This window comes from Camarhynchus parvulus, chromosome 2 (assembly GCF_901933205.1).
Source record: "Camarhynchus parvulus chromosome 2, STF_HiC, whole genome shotgun sequence".
Classification (NCBI taxonomy): Eukaryota; Metazoa; Chordata; class Aves; order Passeriformes; family Thraupidae; genus Camarhynchus; species Camarhynchus parvulus.
The window spans coordinates 58,306,684-58,324,579 of record NC_044572.1 but is presented as its reverse complement, the minus strand read 5'-3'; the positions used below and the strand labels follow the sequence as shown (position 1 = coordinate 58,324,579).

Below are 17,896 nucleotides of genomic sequence, written 5' to 3'. Positions count from 1 at the left end.
CATCAATGAATCTTGTAGGAAAATGACTGTGTATTCTTATTAAAATATATTTTATTTGCTTCCCTGGAATATGGTGTTGTATTTTTTTTGTGCAGCTATCTAATGCTTTAGAAAAATATTAGGAATATTATTAAAATCAGGAGATGTGAGAAGGGTATGCTGTGTGATTAAGCAAGCTTTATGCTTGCAGCTCCATTTGGGAAGCTTGCACTGTTTTAATTTTCTTTATTCTCATTCTTGATGGTGACATTTATGAGACTAAACAACAATGTTGACAGCCTGTAGCCTTAGGTTTCTTTAGAAATTTTATGATTCTGTGAGGGAAATTAAAGCTATAAGAAATTGCATTAGGAAAAATCACAGAAGGACATTGTTCACTTCATTGCTGCTTCTGACAGGTTCAGAAATGCTTGGAGTTACTGCGAAGGTCTCATATAATATCTGTGAAAGAGGAACAGGCATTTTGGAAAGCCTCAGATCATTAACTGGATAAGGAAAAAAAAATCACAGGAGAGAACTGAGAGTGTGAACTTTCACACATCTAGACTATTAACTGCAGCTAAAATTAACCAAAGTGCTGGTTCACATTTCGATCATGAGACTTCAGTCTTGGTCTTGTATTTCTCTATATTTCCTACAAGGAGCAAATGCACAGCTTGTGCATGTTTGCTCAAAGTGTCAAGCTGCTAAATTTCCATTTTGCAGGGTTCTTTTTTCCTTTTTTTAAAATGGAGATTCTTATTCTCCTAAAGGCTTTTAGAAAGTGAACTGCACAGTCTAAAAGTTCTCAGGTCCAACCAAGCAAATCTTGGCACAGAATCAATGTGCACTGTGAGAGCCTGGGTTGATAAGGTGTCTCTTTAAAGTATAGCTGGGCTTTTCCCACAGTCCTAGAATGACCAGAGTTGTAGGTATGCCTATTATCTCTATGTCAGCTGTCCTGAGAGAGCTGGCTCTGCTCACAGCTGTAGCAGCAGAATAGAAGCATCTGGTGTGCTGCTGACTTGTTGCCTGGTCAGTGGTGCTGATCTTGTCCTTGATAATTATCACAATATTATCACAAATACCTGGGTTTTCTTCATAAGTCTTACAAAGCAGGTGCCATAGCTGAAGTTCAGTAGGACTGAATGACTTTTGCTGATTTCTCCTAGGATGAGTCTTTTTTGGAAAGAATATCTGAACTATTTTTCTTGTACAATGTTCCTAAAAAACTTGAATAAATTGTTTTCATTAACATTTATATCCACAAAACATAAGATTTTTTTCACATCAAGTCTGTCAAATATAAACAGCAGCTGAATTTTTTAACCTTCTTTCATTTTTGTAAGAGATTTTTTCCAAAGCGTTTCTCTATGGTTATATGTTCCTTCTTCTGGCAAGTTCCTTTAGCATTTCATGGTATGAGTGAGGTGTTCACCACTTAATCTGTCACCTAAATCTATTAAGCTTTATGTTAAGAATAATGTAAGTTGTTACAATAGTTCTGAGAATATTTTTTTCATTGTTCACCAAAAAGCTGAACAGTGGTGCTTTGAACTTGTGCAAGATACTTTAACATAATTCTCTGATATCTTTATGTTTCCCTCCACAATATGTAAATTGCCAAAAGACATACAAACTGCAGAAGACTACTTTTTTCACGAAGTGATGGGTTATAATACTTGTGCTTGTGTTAGACCACATGAGATGGGAAGCTTGAAAATGCTTTGAAATACAGCGTGGTTGGAGTGAGCATCTGCCTTTAGCCTCTTTTACTGTATAACTGTGAAAATACCTAGAAGTTGTTCAGGTGCAATAATAAAATATCATTCAGTCCATCTGTGTCTGTGTGTGCAGTTATTGCTTGGCTTACACCGATAATATGGTTATACCTGTTAGTTAATATAGCAATTACGCAATTGAGATCAGGAAAAGAAGTGTCTTTGGAAAAGTGAAAAATAGCATAAAGCTGTCTTATACTGCTTTCAGTATTGGATTTGAAAGCTGGTTTGTATTAGTATGTTTTTTATCAAATTCTCTATAGACTAAGTCATCAATACCATTTTTTGGTCATGGGTTTTCCCATTTCAATACTATATAGATCAACTGTGCAAGTTTACATGATGCTAAGTTCTAACAGTTCTGGTACTTCAGGGGAAGGATACACAAGCAATTAAAAATCTCTGTGTTACTAGTATGTTACAAGACTTAGGAAAGTGCTGTTAAAATATATCCTTATTTTTCTCAATTCACTTTAGGTCTAAATAGGTTTACTTGTGCTTTTCTATAGACATGTGCTGGTATCTGTAAAATGAATTGGGGAATCTGAGTTGCCATTTTTTCTAGGGGCAAAAATTTGGAATCATAATATAGGTGATCAAGCAGGAGAGTATTTGCCTTGTTCCCCTTGTCTCCTTAAATGTGTTAATAAATGCTAAAGTATGTGCAGGAATTGCTGTTATTATTACATTTCTCTGTTCTAACTTTTGCTGTCTATAATAATTTAGTGACTCTGTCTATAACTTAAGAGTTCTGAGTGAATAATGAGATTGATTTCTCAGTAATTCCTCAATGTATTTGAAGTAGAAGTCTTTCTGCAGTCATTGCCTTTTATCGCTGCAGAGCCATTAACTAATAGCTTCCATCCTGAGACAATGGAGTGACTAGAGCCTGAGGGAAAATAATTTTCTATAATATATCAGCAAGAAGTACCAGTCTACAAGAGCTAGATTTTTGTAGAAGCAGACTTCAGAAATCATTTGTTACAATCATTTTGGGAAGAGTGGGGCTGAAAAATTATGAGAGGCATTCACATAATCAGAGAGAAAGAACAGAAAAAAGAGACGTGCTTTCTAGCAGAGAATTCTTGTTTAACTGTGAGGCTAGCTGAAGAAGAAAGTACAAAGCAATGAAAAACAACACTTCAGCTTAGAGAAGAGGCCATATGTGGTAGGGACAACCCTGGCACCCTTCCAGGACCCCAAACTTAGGTTTAAGCAGTGATCAAGACTAGTGAAAAGAAAATAGGTCAACATGTTTGTCTTTTCATCTAGCTCTGTTTTTCTTGTGCTTGTGCTATAGCAATGAGTTTGTCTCAGGATCAAGAATGAGTGTTGAAATAATCAGTATATCACAGTTACGAGATGTGTGAAGTCCACATTGCTGAGATCAAAGTTGAAAGAAAGCGCATGGATTAACTACCTGGAAGTGAGAATAGTCCTGAGCAAGTCCTGGGAGTCTACAGCAGAGTAAGGTGCTTGTGGTGAAGAAGGAAGAGAGCTTATGTTGATGAGATTCCAGTCTAACCCTAACCAGGGGTACTAGAAGCTGTCTGACCCTGTATGAGAAGCCTCCAGACAAGGAGAACTCTTGATAATATAATGCTACCCCTTGAGCTTCTAAATTGTGGGAGTGAAGAGTTTTCAGAACAATGCACAGATGTTCATCAACTGTCAGGTAACAGGCAGTTACCTGATGCTGGTTCCTCTAGCCCAGCTGGGAGAGATGCTATTGTGTGAAACATTTCATTTAGGTATTCCTAGATCCAAAAAAATGTCAAAAGCACAATTTATGCTTGAATAAATGAAGGCTGCAAGAAACTAGGATGATGGGAAAGGAATTTGGAAGTTACTGACTTGATCTGCTTAATGTCCTGCCACCTTGAAGAATGAGCAGTCCCAGTTTGGTTCATGTGATTGCTAGGGCAAGAGGGTGAGAACTAGAACCCTGAGTGAATTTAAAAACCTGAGCTCCTCGTGTTCCCTCACAAAGGGAGGAGTAGGAAAACCATTTCATTCTGTCTTCAACTTCAGAGCATTTGTAACACACAGAGGAGACAGTTCCTTTCTCTTATGAAATCTGAATTCCAGTAAGAAACTGGAGCATCAGATTGTTTTGCATGTATTTCTTTTCCTGCACAGGAGTAATTAACTACACCAGGTTCCAGTATCCTGCTTCCACTCACATAACCCCAGCACCCAGTTCCCCCAGCACCACTAGCCTGTTCCAGCAGTCTGTAGATATTAATGTTGTTCTGCATCTGTGGCTAATGGTGTGGGATAAGAAAGATGTAAAGCAGAAGTTCAGGGTGAGGCAAGCCCATAATGTACTGCTTTGGTTTGTGTGTTGGTGAAAGAGCTGCACTGGGAACAGAAGAATAGCAGGGGGTTGCCCCTCAGGTAATTTAGGCAGCATTTTTTCCTTTAATCAGGCCAAGTTCTTCACTGCAATTTATGAGCTATTAAACAATTTGTTTTTCCTTAGTAAGATATGTGGATATCTAAATATCTCTTGAGAATAAGGAAACTAAGAAGTACATTAAGATGTGTCAGTGAAGGTTTTTAATCCTTCATTGTGTCGAGACCTAGGACATTAGCGGGAAACTGTAAGGTAACATTGTTCCTATCAAGAAAAATAGCTCTAGTTTCCCTAATGAATTCTAAAAGTACTTTAAATTCCACATAATAACTAATGTGCATTAATCTTGATAGTTGCAAGTCTTTAATGGCTGCTAAACAGCAGTGTGTTTCTTCAATTAAAATGCCAGCTTGAAGCATGTGCTAAAAATGTTGGTAGAAGAGAAGCAGTACTGCTTCTTAATGGAAGGGGAGGAAATCTAGGAATCAAAATGGGTAGATATTCCCATTTCCAAGTAGTTTATTAATCACTTCTAATAGGTATTCACATTGTGAAGAGCAAAGTCAGATATTTTAGAAACCTTGGATTTGCTTCAGAAGACTTTTGTATCTGTATCAAGCCAGTTGTGGAGGTCTGTCCCTGTGTTGTTTTCAGCCATGCATGTGAAAAGCAGAATAGGGATGTTTTGATTCCCCACACCACTGTAGATGTCAAAGCAGAAAACATGTCCTTTCCTGTGTGACCCAAGCATATTGCCACTGCATTGCACAGAAGCAGTCCCTGTTTGCTGAGGGAAAAGTCTCCTGTTCAGAGCCTCCTTTTGCTGTTCTCAGATTACCACTGTGGCTTGAGTGTGCCTTTAGGTATCCCAGTGAATATTTACTGGAGAACACAATTGAATACATGACAGTATATGTTTTGCCAGTTGCAGTGAAATAACCCATCAGACAAACCACATCACGTTAAATGTTCTTGCAAAGTATGTTCCTGCTAGGTAAAGAGCCTGTAAAGCTTGCAGATTAACACAAAAAGTGGTGAAATGGTATGTCTCAGCTGATGTTGTTGTTTGCTTCAGACCACTGAATGGTAATACCAGAAAGTTTTTAGTGTCCCAGGTGTTAGCAAGGCTGGATAAACAGCATCTGAGCAGTGGGGCCAGATGCAAGATCCTGGTGTGTGGCAGGGCTTCTCCTCTCTGCCAGGGCTGTGCACAGGCCCTGCTCCTCACCCCTGAGGGTCACCTGTGCAGGCTGAGGAGGAGAAAGGGATATCTGAGTAAGGTCAGCTGTGAAATGTGTTCCAGCAGTCTGGGAGAGGGCCTGTCAAGTGCTGTTATTCCTGAAGTCAAACAGAGAAGTGTCTCATCCTCTGCCTGGCATTTCAGACCTTGCTCCTGTCCCTGCATCCATGTGGGCTATCTCATTCTCAAGCATTAGAAGAACAACTTGTTGCAGTCTCAGTTTTTACATGTTTGAAGTGCTGTATCTGTCTAGTAATTTGGCAGCTGGAGAAACAGCTTTTCACATTTCCCTCTTGTACACATCCATATATCCAGGTAAATTGGTAATTGTACTTTATCAGAGCCTGTGGCTAGTACCATTACATGGATAAGACCAGGCTGTCCTGGTTTAACTCCAGATACTAAGAACCACACAGCCACTTGCTCACTTCCCCCTGCCCTGTGTGGCAGAGAACCAGGAAAAAGTAAACCTATGGCTTGAAATAAGAACAGTTTAATAATTGAAACAAAATAAAATACTGTAATAACATCATAATAATTGTAATGAGGAGGTAAGTTTAATTTCCCTAAGGGAAACAAGTGGTGTGTGACACAAATGCTCACCAACTTGCTGCTTCTCCCTCAGCAGCAATCAGCCCCTCCTGTCCAATGACCCCCAGTTTATGTGCTGGGCATGGCATTGTATGGTCTGGAATATCCCTTTGCCCAGTTTGGGTCAACTGTCCTGGCCATGCTCCCTTCCAGGTCCTTGTGCAGCTCCTCGCTGGCAGAGCACAGGAACCTGAAAAGTCCTTGGTTCAGGGTAAGCACTGCTGAGCAATGACTGAGCCATCAGTGTGTTATCAACATCAGTCTCACACTAAATTCAAAACATCACACTGTCCTGGCTAGTGGAAAGAAAATTAACTCTCCATGACACAGGCTCAACAGCTGCCTTTTACTGTGGACTGATAAAAGATAATGAGTTGCTTCTCCTTCAGATGCCTTCTTCATTAGCGGTATGGGGGAGACTGCAGCTGAATAATACCTTGAATCTAGGTTTTGGACAGCACCATCATAAAAAATTGCAGCTTTGCACCAGAAAGTACAGATCAAGTATAAATTGCCTTTGCTAGTTCAAATTTATTCCAGAAATATTGACAGAAAAAACTGTAGAGCAGACTGTAGAGGGGCCCAAGACTGTGAGCCAGGAGAGCTGCGATCTGCTGCACTGGGTTGTTTGTCACATTGTAGCTGGTGTGAAAAGAACAGGTACGGGGAATTCTCAGCCGTGTGATTCCATTTGGCACATAGGCTGGGGGCTGGCACATGCCTTTTGATCCAGATTGCATTGGTGATGCTCACTGACCCAGTATTATAGAGATCCAAATTTAATGAATGCAAACCCACTTTTTGGGGAGTTTGTTGGAATTACACAATAAAAAAAAGATGGCTGGCATTTTGTTTCAAATGTATTGCATGTATTTTTATGCTGTATATATCATTTATGCTAACCTTATAAAACTCATGTAAAAGTCACATGGTTCTGGCACATACTTTCACAACCTCAATTCAGATTTTTCTTATTTGTAAACCAAGTCTTGACACTACTTTGCTCTGTTTCTAGTGGAAGCCTAGCAAATGTCTAACAAATTTCTGAAAATTTCTTTTACTGAGAAGTGACTTCCTGCCTTGATGTCATTTCATTTTCTAACTTACTAGCTTTTCTAAAACATCCTGTAGCAAAATGGACTGTCTGAAGTCAAGTGTTGACCTTTTAATGCTGATAAATTATTTTCTAGGTTCTCTGTAGCTTTGTGTTACAATGTGGTCTTCTCAAAACAGTCTTCCAAAACCTGTTTTAATGCATGAAAAAATATTTATTATGTACAGTTTCAACAAATAAATAAAGAAAAATGTAAGTTGTCAGGGCTAGGAATTTGGGGAAGGAAGAAGTGAGGATTGCCAAGATAACATGTCTTGCCATTGGGATAAAGAAATAAATAGTAGAGAAATGTAATGTTGCAGGAAGATGCTGTATGATACAGAGAAGAAATCTTGCAGCCCGTTGCTAGATGGAGCAATCTCAGTCCCAGGTACTATGGTGTAACCCACAGCCTCACAACAGCTCCAATTCCCCAACTGTTGTGCAGTAAATAGTCCTTGGAAGCTGACTACAGAGGTGGTGGACTACGGGCTTACCAGACTGTGAGGCGGGCGGCAGAGTCAATCAGCTGGGGGATTATCCAGTTAAGTCGCATGGCAATGTGAGGAGGATGAAGGGCTGACCATTTTTGGCAGGAGTGACCTAGTGAATTTCATGGAAGAATATACCTGTGTGGAAAGGGGAGCGTGTATTTTGGCCCATAGAACACAACATTTTAATGAAATTTGAAGTCTCTTTTTTGTGCCTCAGTGGCAATGACAGTACTACCAGTATCCATATAGAATCAGTGATGTGTTTTGTCTTATTTTCAATATTTTATGATGAAGCAGAGATGTTGTTAGTTAATATTCTTGTGAGCAAAGCAGAGAATGAACATCCTAGAAGGATGTTTGGTTTAATTATTTGCAATTTAATCTCAATTACTTATTGAAAACAAGGACAAAGTAAGAGACAAGTTAGTAAAAATTAGAGTTGAAGGCTTTGACTAAAGATGAAAAATCATCTTTCTTTATAACTTGGTGTAGTTCACAGCCTACAGATTAAGATAATCTATTGATATCTTACTTAAAAAGCCACCATATACCAAATCCTACTTCCAACCTCCTTGATTAGCACAGTCAGTGTGTTGTCAGCTAAATTCCATCTTAACAATTTAAGAAGCCAAATAATGCATTTTGAAGAGTATTCTCAGTGTTTGTAAGTGATGCTGGCAAATCCAATCAGGATTTCAAGTGTTACTTTGCAGTGTTGGGGGTCTTCAAACTGGAGTTGGTTCTCCCTTATATTGGCACAGGGGTACCTCTACATACGCATTGTGCTTCTGTGAGAAAAATGAAAGCAGTTTTACTTTTCTCAGATAAATCAGATGATGTTTCTTTTCCAACTTCTTGTTTTGATGTATGGTTTTGAATTTTCTAAATTGCCCATGCATCCTAGGTTTTTTTTGCCCACTTTTCATCTTAATTTTTTATTGCATACAACCATTCTTTAAAACAATGACTCATTTCGATCTCTAAGGAGGACATTATTCTTCATCACTATCTGAGACTATTGCCATCCTATACAGAAATTAGTTTGAGGAATTAGTCCATTTTCAAAAGACGTTTTTCAAACCAAATCCCAGTAGAGTTGGTGTACAATGCCCACCCAGGTGCTGGGAAGAAAGGCTTCAACTATCTTTGCTCACTTCCGAGCCTTGGTATTACAGCCTCCCAGAGTTACCCAGAATCTCTACAGAGCTACAGAACTACTGTCTAACTTTTATTGTCAGAAGAGGTAATATTTGTAAACTAGAAGAAGCTGGAAAGAGAATTGATGCAAACAACAAAGGCCTGGTTTAGCTTTCAAATAGGATTAAGAAGTCATATGCTAGAGCGCATCTGTGCATTTTCCCTTATGAAAGTGTCGGGTAACAGTCTGGCATTCCACATAGTGAAAAGTATATTTAATTTTCTGCTGTCCTCTATATGTCAATGACAAGATTATTTGTTGTCTGATATAAAACTGCCGCTGTCACCTTTGCCTTTTGAAGAAATAATTGTATTGCATGTTGTATATGTCTTATAAGTACATGGATTATTTTTAAACAACTTGAAGTTAATAACAGGTAATATTTTAGGGACACAGTTTCTGTTTCTGTGACTTAATTACAGAAGCAAAATTGTAGATTCAACTTTTCAGTTTTCCATTATCCAATTTAATTGTTATCTGTATCTAAATTAGTTCAGTGCAGAGAAAAACACACAGCATTTAATTTTAAAGTTTTATTGCTACACTGTTTGGTTTTGGAATATCCCCATGTTTAACTATTAAGAAATCGCCATTTTCTTCAAGAAGACATTAATATTGTTAAGAAACCACTGTTGGACTGATTTTCTTGTTATTAAACTTTCCCCTTGATCTGAATATTAAGAAGACACAAGCTCATCAATGGGACAATTTTAGCAAAATTTATCAACTATCCTTGTTAAATCCAGAAATTACTACAGTGTGCTATATTAAATTTTCAGTGACTTCCTGACTTAAAATACTCTAAATTTAGATATCATTGAGTGTTTAGTTCAGAGAACTACCTATAAAACTGTTGTAGGATGTTTTCAGTTTCCAGAATAGTTTCTTACCATTGGAATTGTGCACAGGTGCGCTAAATTTTAAGGCAGAAAGGCACTGAGGCTGTACAGAATTTAATTAGCTCTCACTTTACTGTTGTGTTAGTTAAAATACTCCTCAGAGATGTCAGTTGGAATTGGTGGGTGCCTGCAAGAGGTTTTTGTGAGCAGCATTGAAAGCACACTGTTCCTCCAACTGCAGGGGCTCTCTCTGCACCCCGAGGCTGTGCAAGGAACATTCTCAGTGCATAATTCTTCTGCATATTAGATTTCTGGATCACCCTGCAATCCTGCAGACAGCATTGGATGAGTTCTTGAGGAAATACATGAGGTGTCTGGCATTTGTTCCTGCGGTGCTGAATAGCATCCTGTTTGTCCCAGCAGGAGCAGAAAGTGAAAACACACACTGCAGCTTGCCAGTAGTGCTGGGGTGGTGCTGTTCGTGCTCCCACGGCTGTGTGTGTGCCTGGCAGTGTGCTGTGCTAGTGCCAGGGAGGAGCACCAGGACAGAAAATCCAGTGCCCCTGCACAGATGTTCCAGGGAAATTGCCAGAGGGGAGACACCTGAGTTACAGGCAGGCTGTGGACAATTGCTCACTCTGAATGGGCATAGAATCAGCATGGTTTGGCTTGGAAGGGACTTTAAAGATATTGCCATGTATCCCATGTTAAAAAAACATAATCGCAAGACTTGGAACATCTCTCTGAAAATTTAACCATCTTGTCTGTCTGTCCCATGTAACATATTAATGCTCACAACATTGATTTTCAGTTTGTGTGTTCTCAGAGCTCAAGGCATTGAAGCTTGTTAGCCAGCTACTGGGCTGGCATCTTCAGAATAGGTTGAAGAAGAGTTTTACTGGATAACCAGCCCTACTTCTTCATAACTGAAGAATACTGCCAGAGAACTAGTTTGTCTGAATACAGTGTTCCCACAGTCAAATTCCTGTGGAAGGAAGTCAAATTCTAGTTGCATTACCAAATGCCACATCACCTTCTTTCCATTGTGGAAGGAGTTTACAGAAAGCTGTGATCTAGGTGTGTATAGAATCCAGGACAGACCTTCCACACGGAGCTTTGGAGGCATGCCGGCGCGGTGTAGGTTGTGGTGCAAGGCTGTGATGATGTTAGAAGGCAGCACACAGTTCCAAAATGCCCTTTCCAAACTACTTATGGCTGCTGTGTGAGTGTTCTCATTAGAGAGAAACTTGGCTGTATTTGGTGGCAAATTGAAGTCCTAATTTATAACGTCTATGCTGTAAGCTGATTGCTTGTAAAAGACTAAACACATTTAGTCTGCAGACTCTGCTTTGTTATTGTAGTGATTTTAGGAGATATTGAAAAAAGTCAGGTCAACTTGCAAAAAATAAAGGGTTTACCCATTATCAGAATAGTGATGGGGATTTGTGGGTATTTGGAGTTTAAAGGATATGTGAACATGTATTTAAGTATTTTCTGTAGTTTTCATTTACAAGTCTAAAATAAGGTTTGGAATTTAAGATTTAAGTTTGCTTTGTTTAAAGCAAGGGTCATGTTGCCCTTTGAGTTCCTTTGCTAATTAGATGTTTCTATTTTAATGTAGCACTGTATTTCTTAAAGGGATGCAAAAAAAACAGAGACAATCTGCTTTTCAAGTAAGAAAAGAAGGTTTTTCCAACATTATTTTCAGGCAATTATAAATTAAGACCTTAATATAATAGAAGCAAGAAATACTGGGCTTCTTTCACTTTGTTCCCTATGGCTCTCTTAGTGAACTAAATTTAAAGTGCATTCATGAGAATGGAGTTTTCATTCGACTAGTACATTGTAATGAGATTTTAGTGCTCATTTTAACAGATCAAGAGCTAAATAAATTTTCATTTTCAGTAAATTTTTCTGTGATATTTTTATAGGTACATACCTTGTGCTATTGCAACTCTGTAAACCTGTCACTTCATTTGGAAAATCACTATTTCTTATTAGCATTCTTTGGATGAAATTTTCCTAAAAACTACTTTTATGTATGTAATTACAAATAGTTTTTTCTTTTTAATGTCATTGTGAATTACACTTAGTTTATTTAAATCTCTTGACAATTCATATAAATACGTGAGATTTTATGAAATGTAGTTCTCTTTTGAAAGGACTTTTCCAGCACATGAACTGGTGGGCCTCCTTGTATTGGGTATTACAAAAGAAAAATACTTAATGGAAAGGAAAAGGTAATCTGGATTGTAGAAGTTTTTTCACAGAGTTGTAAGATATTCAAAGTTCTGCATTCATTGTTTTGGCAGTTGTTTATATATGAGGTTAAAGATACTCAGTTATTATAAACGTGTTTGGCTTTTAATAGCAGTCGAGCAAAATTCGTTATAAAAATGCAAATCAGGCAAATGGAAGCCTGCAACGCTGCTGAATCACTTTCTCTAAATAGTAAGAAGGAATTCTGTATGAGCTTAACTTTTCCACTCAAAAGTGCTACACACTATGGCTCTGAAAGTGGAAATGACAAAGAATGGGCACAAAACAGTGAGGAAAATATGTATTTTAAATCATTTGTTATGTTAATATGTACACCACCATGGGGATATACTGCTTTTTCTCTGAAGATAGAAATTATGAACAGAGTGTTATCTCTCTTTTCTGAATTTGCAAAGAAAAAGAGCAGCTCTGTCTTCCTGATGTTCTTTCTCTATACGTCTCTGAGGGTTAGCTTTTTATTCGATATCATAATACTAATTTAAATGTTATTTTGAATACCTGTGAAGCTGCAGTTTACAGTACACAAATAATGAAAGATTTTTATATCATAATAAAAAAATGCTAACATTCAGAAGATTTTTTTTGCTGTAGAGAACTAATACTTAGCTGTGTTTTCTTTTATGGTTTTTTTAAATGGTTTTTTCCTCCCTGTAAATGACTAATGTTTCATATTAAGATTGAACAGAGCTGTCATTCTAGCCTTCCTGAAATAACAAGAACTGACAAAACAGATAATGGTCAGGCTTTTGGATTTCCAAAGATACTGTTGAATACAACTGAATGAGGGATGAAATATGGGAGAGGCATCCATTAAGGTTTCTGGAAAGTCTTTTTGTGGGCTGAAGCTCCATTCTTTAATTAATTAGTCACACTGAGTATTTCAGATCTCTGTATTTAGTTGATTGTCCTCACCAAAATCTAGTTGCTGTGAAGTACATTGAAATTTTATATGTTACTTTCTTGCATAAAGTAATAATTTTGCTAGTCTTTGCTGTTATTATTTAGTAAATTAACTGTTCTGCACTTTCAAGAAATAATGAACTGGCAGTGAGGTATTCTTTCAATGAGCTGTTATTTCTTGTATTTCTTCACAGACCCTTTTGTTTCTTTTCTGTGAGATCTGTGCTATTGATCTATGTCCCAGTAAATTACAGTATTTAGGTTCTACAAGCCTGCTTGTCCTGACACATCCTTCAGTACAGTATCTGCAGTTGTGTGTACATTTCATATGTGTAAATGACAGCTGTCAGATTGCTAATTTCATTTTTCAGTGGGCAAATACCATCAGATTCCATGGATGCAGTCTTACAAACAGATGCATGCAAATGTTTTCAGCTGTGAGCATTGTGGTATAGATGCCCTTCATGACTTTATTTCTCAGTTAGCATTGCTTGTGTACTTTTTATCCTCTACTTGTTAAAGATGCACGACTCATTTCTTCTTTTGCTGAGTAAGACTCTTTCAGGTTTCTTTAATTCCCAATTAGCTTTTCTTTGCTAATAGTATCATTAATGCCTGAAATAGCACTGTAGTTCTGAAGGCTGAAATCATCACTAAGCAAGTGTTGCTAAGGCTCCACACATTTGTATAGCTTTTAATGAAAATGTGCTGAGATTTCTTCCAATTGGGCATTTTAACCATGGAAGCTTCTTTGTCCAAACTGCATGCTAATAGAGGCTGTGTGGAAATAATCACTGTTATGCCTGAGAAACTGCTTTTTATTGTGAATTAGGCTACATTTAGTACCCTGAAACTGCTTCAGTACACCACATTTGAGTTTCAGTAGCAAAGTATTCAGGTAACACTTTTACTTCATCCCATCTTTCCTTGTTAGGGATTTAGAGCCCAGAGTGTATCCAAGGGTTTCAGCCTTGCCTCCCAGGAATATTAATTCTACCACCCTATGCTCAACAGCAAAACCCCCTGACATCAGTGGGAGGAGGTGCTCTGTTAACAGCCAGTGGTGTCTCTTTTTGTCCACAGCTGCAGCAGAAAGAGAAGATAGAACATAGTACTGCTCACTTCGCATTTTGATTTGGACTTCCCTTCTGACTTCCCACCACACCTTGTCCATCTCTCTGAAAAGTGAAAGGGCAAGTCAGGTGTCAGTCAACCAGCTCACACACCAAGCAGTTTGGGCTAATGAGCTTTCCTCTTTCTTAGAAAACAGCAATCAAAGTGTCTGTGTAAATAAAAATTGCTTTGTATTTCAGCATTGCTTACAAGCTCATAAGTTTGACTCTTAATCTTTGCCTTCATTTCTTTTGGATATGTATCCTTCATGTCAGTATTTATCAAATGTCTTTCTTGCTTGCTATATGCTATTTCTCTGTGCTCTCAGAAGTAACAGGATTATTGTTGAATTACTGTTTTAGCTAAAATAGATAGATCATTTTATGAGTTTTTCATGACTGCAAGTGGGTGCATTCTCTTCTTAATGAAGCCCCACCAAGTAAGGAAAGTTATTTGAGAGATGCCTGCCCCTCTGCATGTATTTTTCTGCTTGAAATTTGAACAAATTATCCTGAAGGATTTTGAAGGTGCTTCTGCATCTCATTATGAATTCTGTGCAATGCAAAAATCGCAACTTTATTTTTGTCTTAGAAGTACACGTCTGATATATAATTCCCTTTGGCAAGGAAAAGAGATTTTATGTTTCCACAAATCCAAATTCTTTTGCTTATGGCTATGTCCCAGTTGAAGCGTTAGATTTTCCTTGGAGATCTTTCAGAACCAGGAACATGATTCTTTCAGCAGGGTATGATGCGCATCAGTTTCCTGTTTAAACTGGTTCATTCTCCAGAGATGCAAAGAAATGTGTTGTTCAGCCTGGCAGGACTAATCCAAAGAGACACAAAAGGGAAGGATGGGACCCCAAAGTTTGGAAGCATGAAAGTGTACATGCTGATGCAGTGAGATGCAGTTCGTCAGTTATGGTTTTATTTTGATAAGAAAAGCAGAAACTTGAATATTTCAAAATCATACAACAACATTTGTATTTTGGTAATATCTCTTTCACACAATGGCTTTATTCTTTCTTTTGGGATGCAAGAGGAATGTAAATCTACTCATTGTTTTCAAACAGTCTCATACTTTCTTCAGAAGAATGGAAGAAACAAATTAACACTACTTTGTTCTTTGCACCTACTGCTGACAGCACATAACAGCAATTAAAAAACAAATTGTGTGAACTGGCTACTGTTAGTTCATGAAAAAGCAAGGGCCATACTTTTTGTCTAGGCCTGAAAACAGATGAGTCCTTTAGCCTCACTTTTTGTCATGTTGAATATGAGTCTCTCAGTAAGCGCTGAGACACCTCCATTCATGGGCCTTGTCTCTGTCTGTCCTTCCAGGGGTCACAAGCGCAAACTGGATGAAGATGATGCTGCCAGTGAATCCAGTAAAGAATCTAGCAATGAAGATGAGGAAGGAAGCAGCTCTGAAGCAGATGAAATGGCAGCAGCACTTGAAGCTGAACTGAACGACTTCATGTGAGAGTCATGCAGAAGACAGAATTTATAATTATATTTACTTCTCATAAACAGATTGGACTTCAGATGAGTCCCTCATGTCAGTACTCAATGTTTTTCCAAAATGTGTGTGTATATTTTGCAAAGCATCTCAAGAGGTGATACGTTATTTTACAAAATCAGAAATAGATGTTTTTAAGTTGTTTTACTAAATGAAATATACTTTTTTAAGCAAAAAAAAAAAGTATTAAATGGGACATGGTGTGCTATGCCAAAGACATGTTAGGAGCTCTGCAGAACCTTCATGTATAGGACAGTGGTACAAAGACTTGTGATTAAACATACATCAAGTTTCTAAAAATATTGCAGACTGTGGTTTATGGGTTACAATCTTCAAAAAAAGGAGGAGATAAAGGAGATGGAATTGTCTGGGTAGTACAGCAGGAACCTGACGAACTGGTCATCCTTTTCCACAAATAAAGCTATCAAATATAAAAGGATTTTTGAAATAAAAAAGAACTATTTATATTTGTATAGAAACAGACAACGTGATATGCAAGCTTTGTGAACTCTGCACTTGACCCACCTATCATTTGCTTGTAAGAGAATACATAGTGGTCAACATTCAACATTTTTAGGTTACTTTGTTGAATAGTTGAGTTCTTTAGAGACATCATTTAGATTTTTAACTTTTCTTCTTTGTAACCAGAAATTTAGCACAGCAGTCTGTGTGGTCCTGTACTGCCGCAAGATGCATATTCACCCATTCGTGTTGTCTTGGAAAGAACAAGTGCTACTTCAGTCTAGATAGAATTTAATTTCTTTGACAAGAGATCTGATGTAAAATTTTTGTATATTCTATTTCATATTTGACCCACAAAACAGATTTTCTTTCATTGAATAAAGGTTCATTTTGTATGCTTTGTTTCTCTTTCCTGTTCATTTCCTTCCATCAAACATAAGGCGCTTTTCTGTATTATCTTTTCCTTTATTCTGCATGAAAATAATGAAAAATGTTGAAAGCGGGAGCAAATTTGTAGATTCAGGGAGGTAGCTGAAGGACAGAAGAGAAACAGTGGCTCAGAAGATTCATGGACTCTAACATCTGACTTTTCTCAGGTGTCTTTGACTGGCCTCTGAAATTACCATAAGAGTTGTCTCTCTGGTATTGAATTTCTGTGGCTAGGACCATGGTTTATTCTCAACTGTTAGCAACTGGAGATTGAATCCTTTTAACAATATGTTTGCAAAAGAAGACTTGGTAGTTTGTATGTCATGGTTAAAAGGAATACTGGTGCAGGAATACTTCATTTTTCCACTTAGCAGTAAAACAGAACGTTTCAGTAGAATCTCAGCTGCTTTACAAATAGCACTCTAATTTTAAACCTTCATAATGACAATAAAAGGAGGACTGAGAAAATACAAGAGCCTTTTCACATTAATACTGTTTTTCCACTTAAAAATGCAAAGGCAGCATCCACAGACAAAAATAGTGGATTTTGTGGGAAACTGCTCAGTTTCCTGGACATTTACACAGGTACCACACGGCTGAATGCTACAGTGCCCTGCCTGCTATAGCTCTCCATGAAAATAAGCAGGATGTTTCCAAGTGACTTTTGATCATATGACATAAGAAAAAGACTAATGCTTGTAAAATGGGACATCAAAATATTTTCTTTTTTTTCGGCAACCTGAATACAGCATCCCCAGCTACCAGGGGATGACTCCTTAATTAAGTACTAAAATGCCAGGGGTTGTGGGGCGTGTTTTGTGTTTTCTTAAAACCCCACTTGAAATAATGTGAAATAACATCAGCTTTCTGGGTCACTGTGATGCTGCAAATGACTTGACAGCACAAATTTCAGCAGAGACTTGTTCTGGCTGATGGTCTTTGCCAGTCACGCAACTCTGGGGCGGCATTTAAGCTCTGAAAGTAAACACAGGCAGCGAGCAAAGCCAGGCTTTGCTGGGTGCTGCATCCTGGGCACTGCAGCTGCCTCAGTATTCCTGGGGGGATTCTCTGCAGACAAGCTGTCTGGTGAGGAAGGCTGTATCTGTCTCCCAGTGTTATTTTATGGATGATGGTTTAACTGGTGAGAGGGGGTGGTCTTGGCAGGAGTCCTAAAAGCCATCAGCATTCCAGTATCTCTTAACAATCCCTGCCCTCCAATCCTTGTAGTAGGGGAGATCTTGCTCAGGGAGGGTTGAGCAACTCCTTGCTCACTGCCAGAGCAGGGCAGAAGGCACCAAGCCTGCTTTCTGCTGAAAAGTAGCCTCTGCTCAGCCAGGTGGCTGTGCCGAGGGCACTGGTCACTAGTCTCTGCACAGGTGGGAGAGAGAAGTAGAAACTGAAGATTTAATAGATGGTAAGTTAAATGCCCATTCTAACCTGGCAGCGAGAAGTCTGGATGTATGAAGTTGTCACTCACTCCCACTAGCTTACACTTTTTTGAAGGTGCAGGAGCATCCTAGGAAAAGCAACAAATGTGCTTTGTGAAAGGAGTTTAACTCTTCATTAAGTGACCTAGATATTTTGACTGGGTGTTTTATCCTGCCTTTTTGCCCTACTTCTGTA

The 17,896-nt window shown here is 38.3% G+C and overlaps 1 protein-coding gene across 1 annotated transcript in view; it reads left to right on the top strand.

The window, feature by feature from the left end:
• Window positions 1-16,797, top strand: part of CTDP1 (CTD phosphatase subunit 1) — a 101,030-nt gene extending 84,233 nt beyond the window's left edge. Inside the window, exon 13 of the mRNA XM_030944127.1 lies at window positions 15,205-16,797. Coding sequence (XP_030799987.1) covers window positions 15,205-15,346 — 142 coding nt within the window. The 3' untranslated portion in view covers window positions 15,347-16,797. The remainder of the gene's footprint in view (window positions 1-15,204) is intronic.
• Window positions 16,798-17,896: the final 1,099 nt, after the last annotated feature.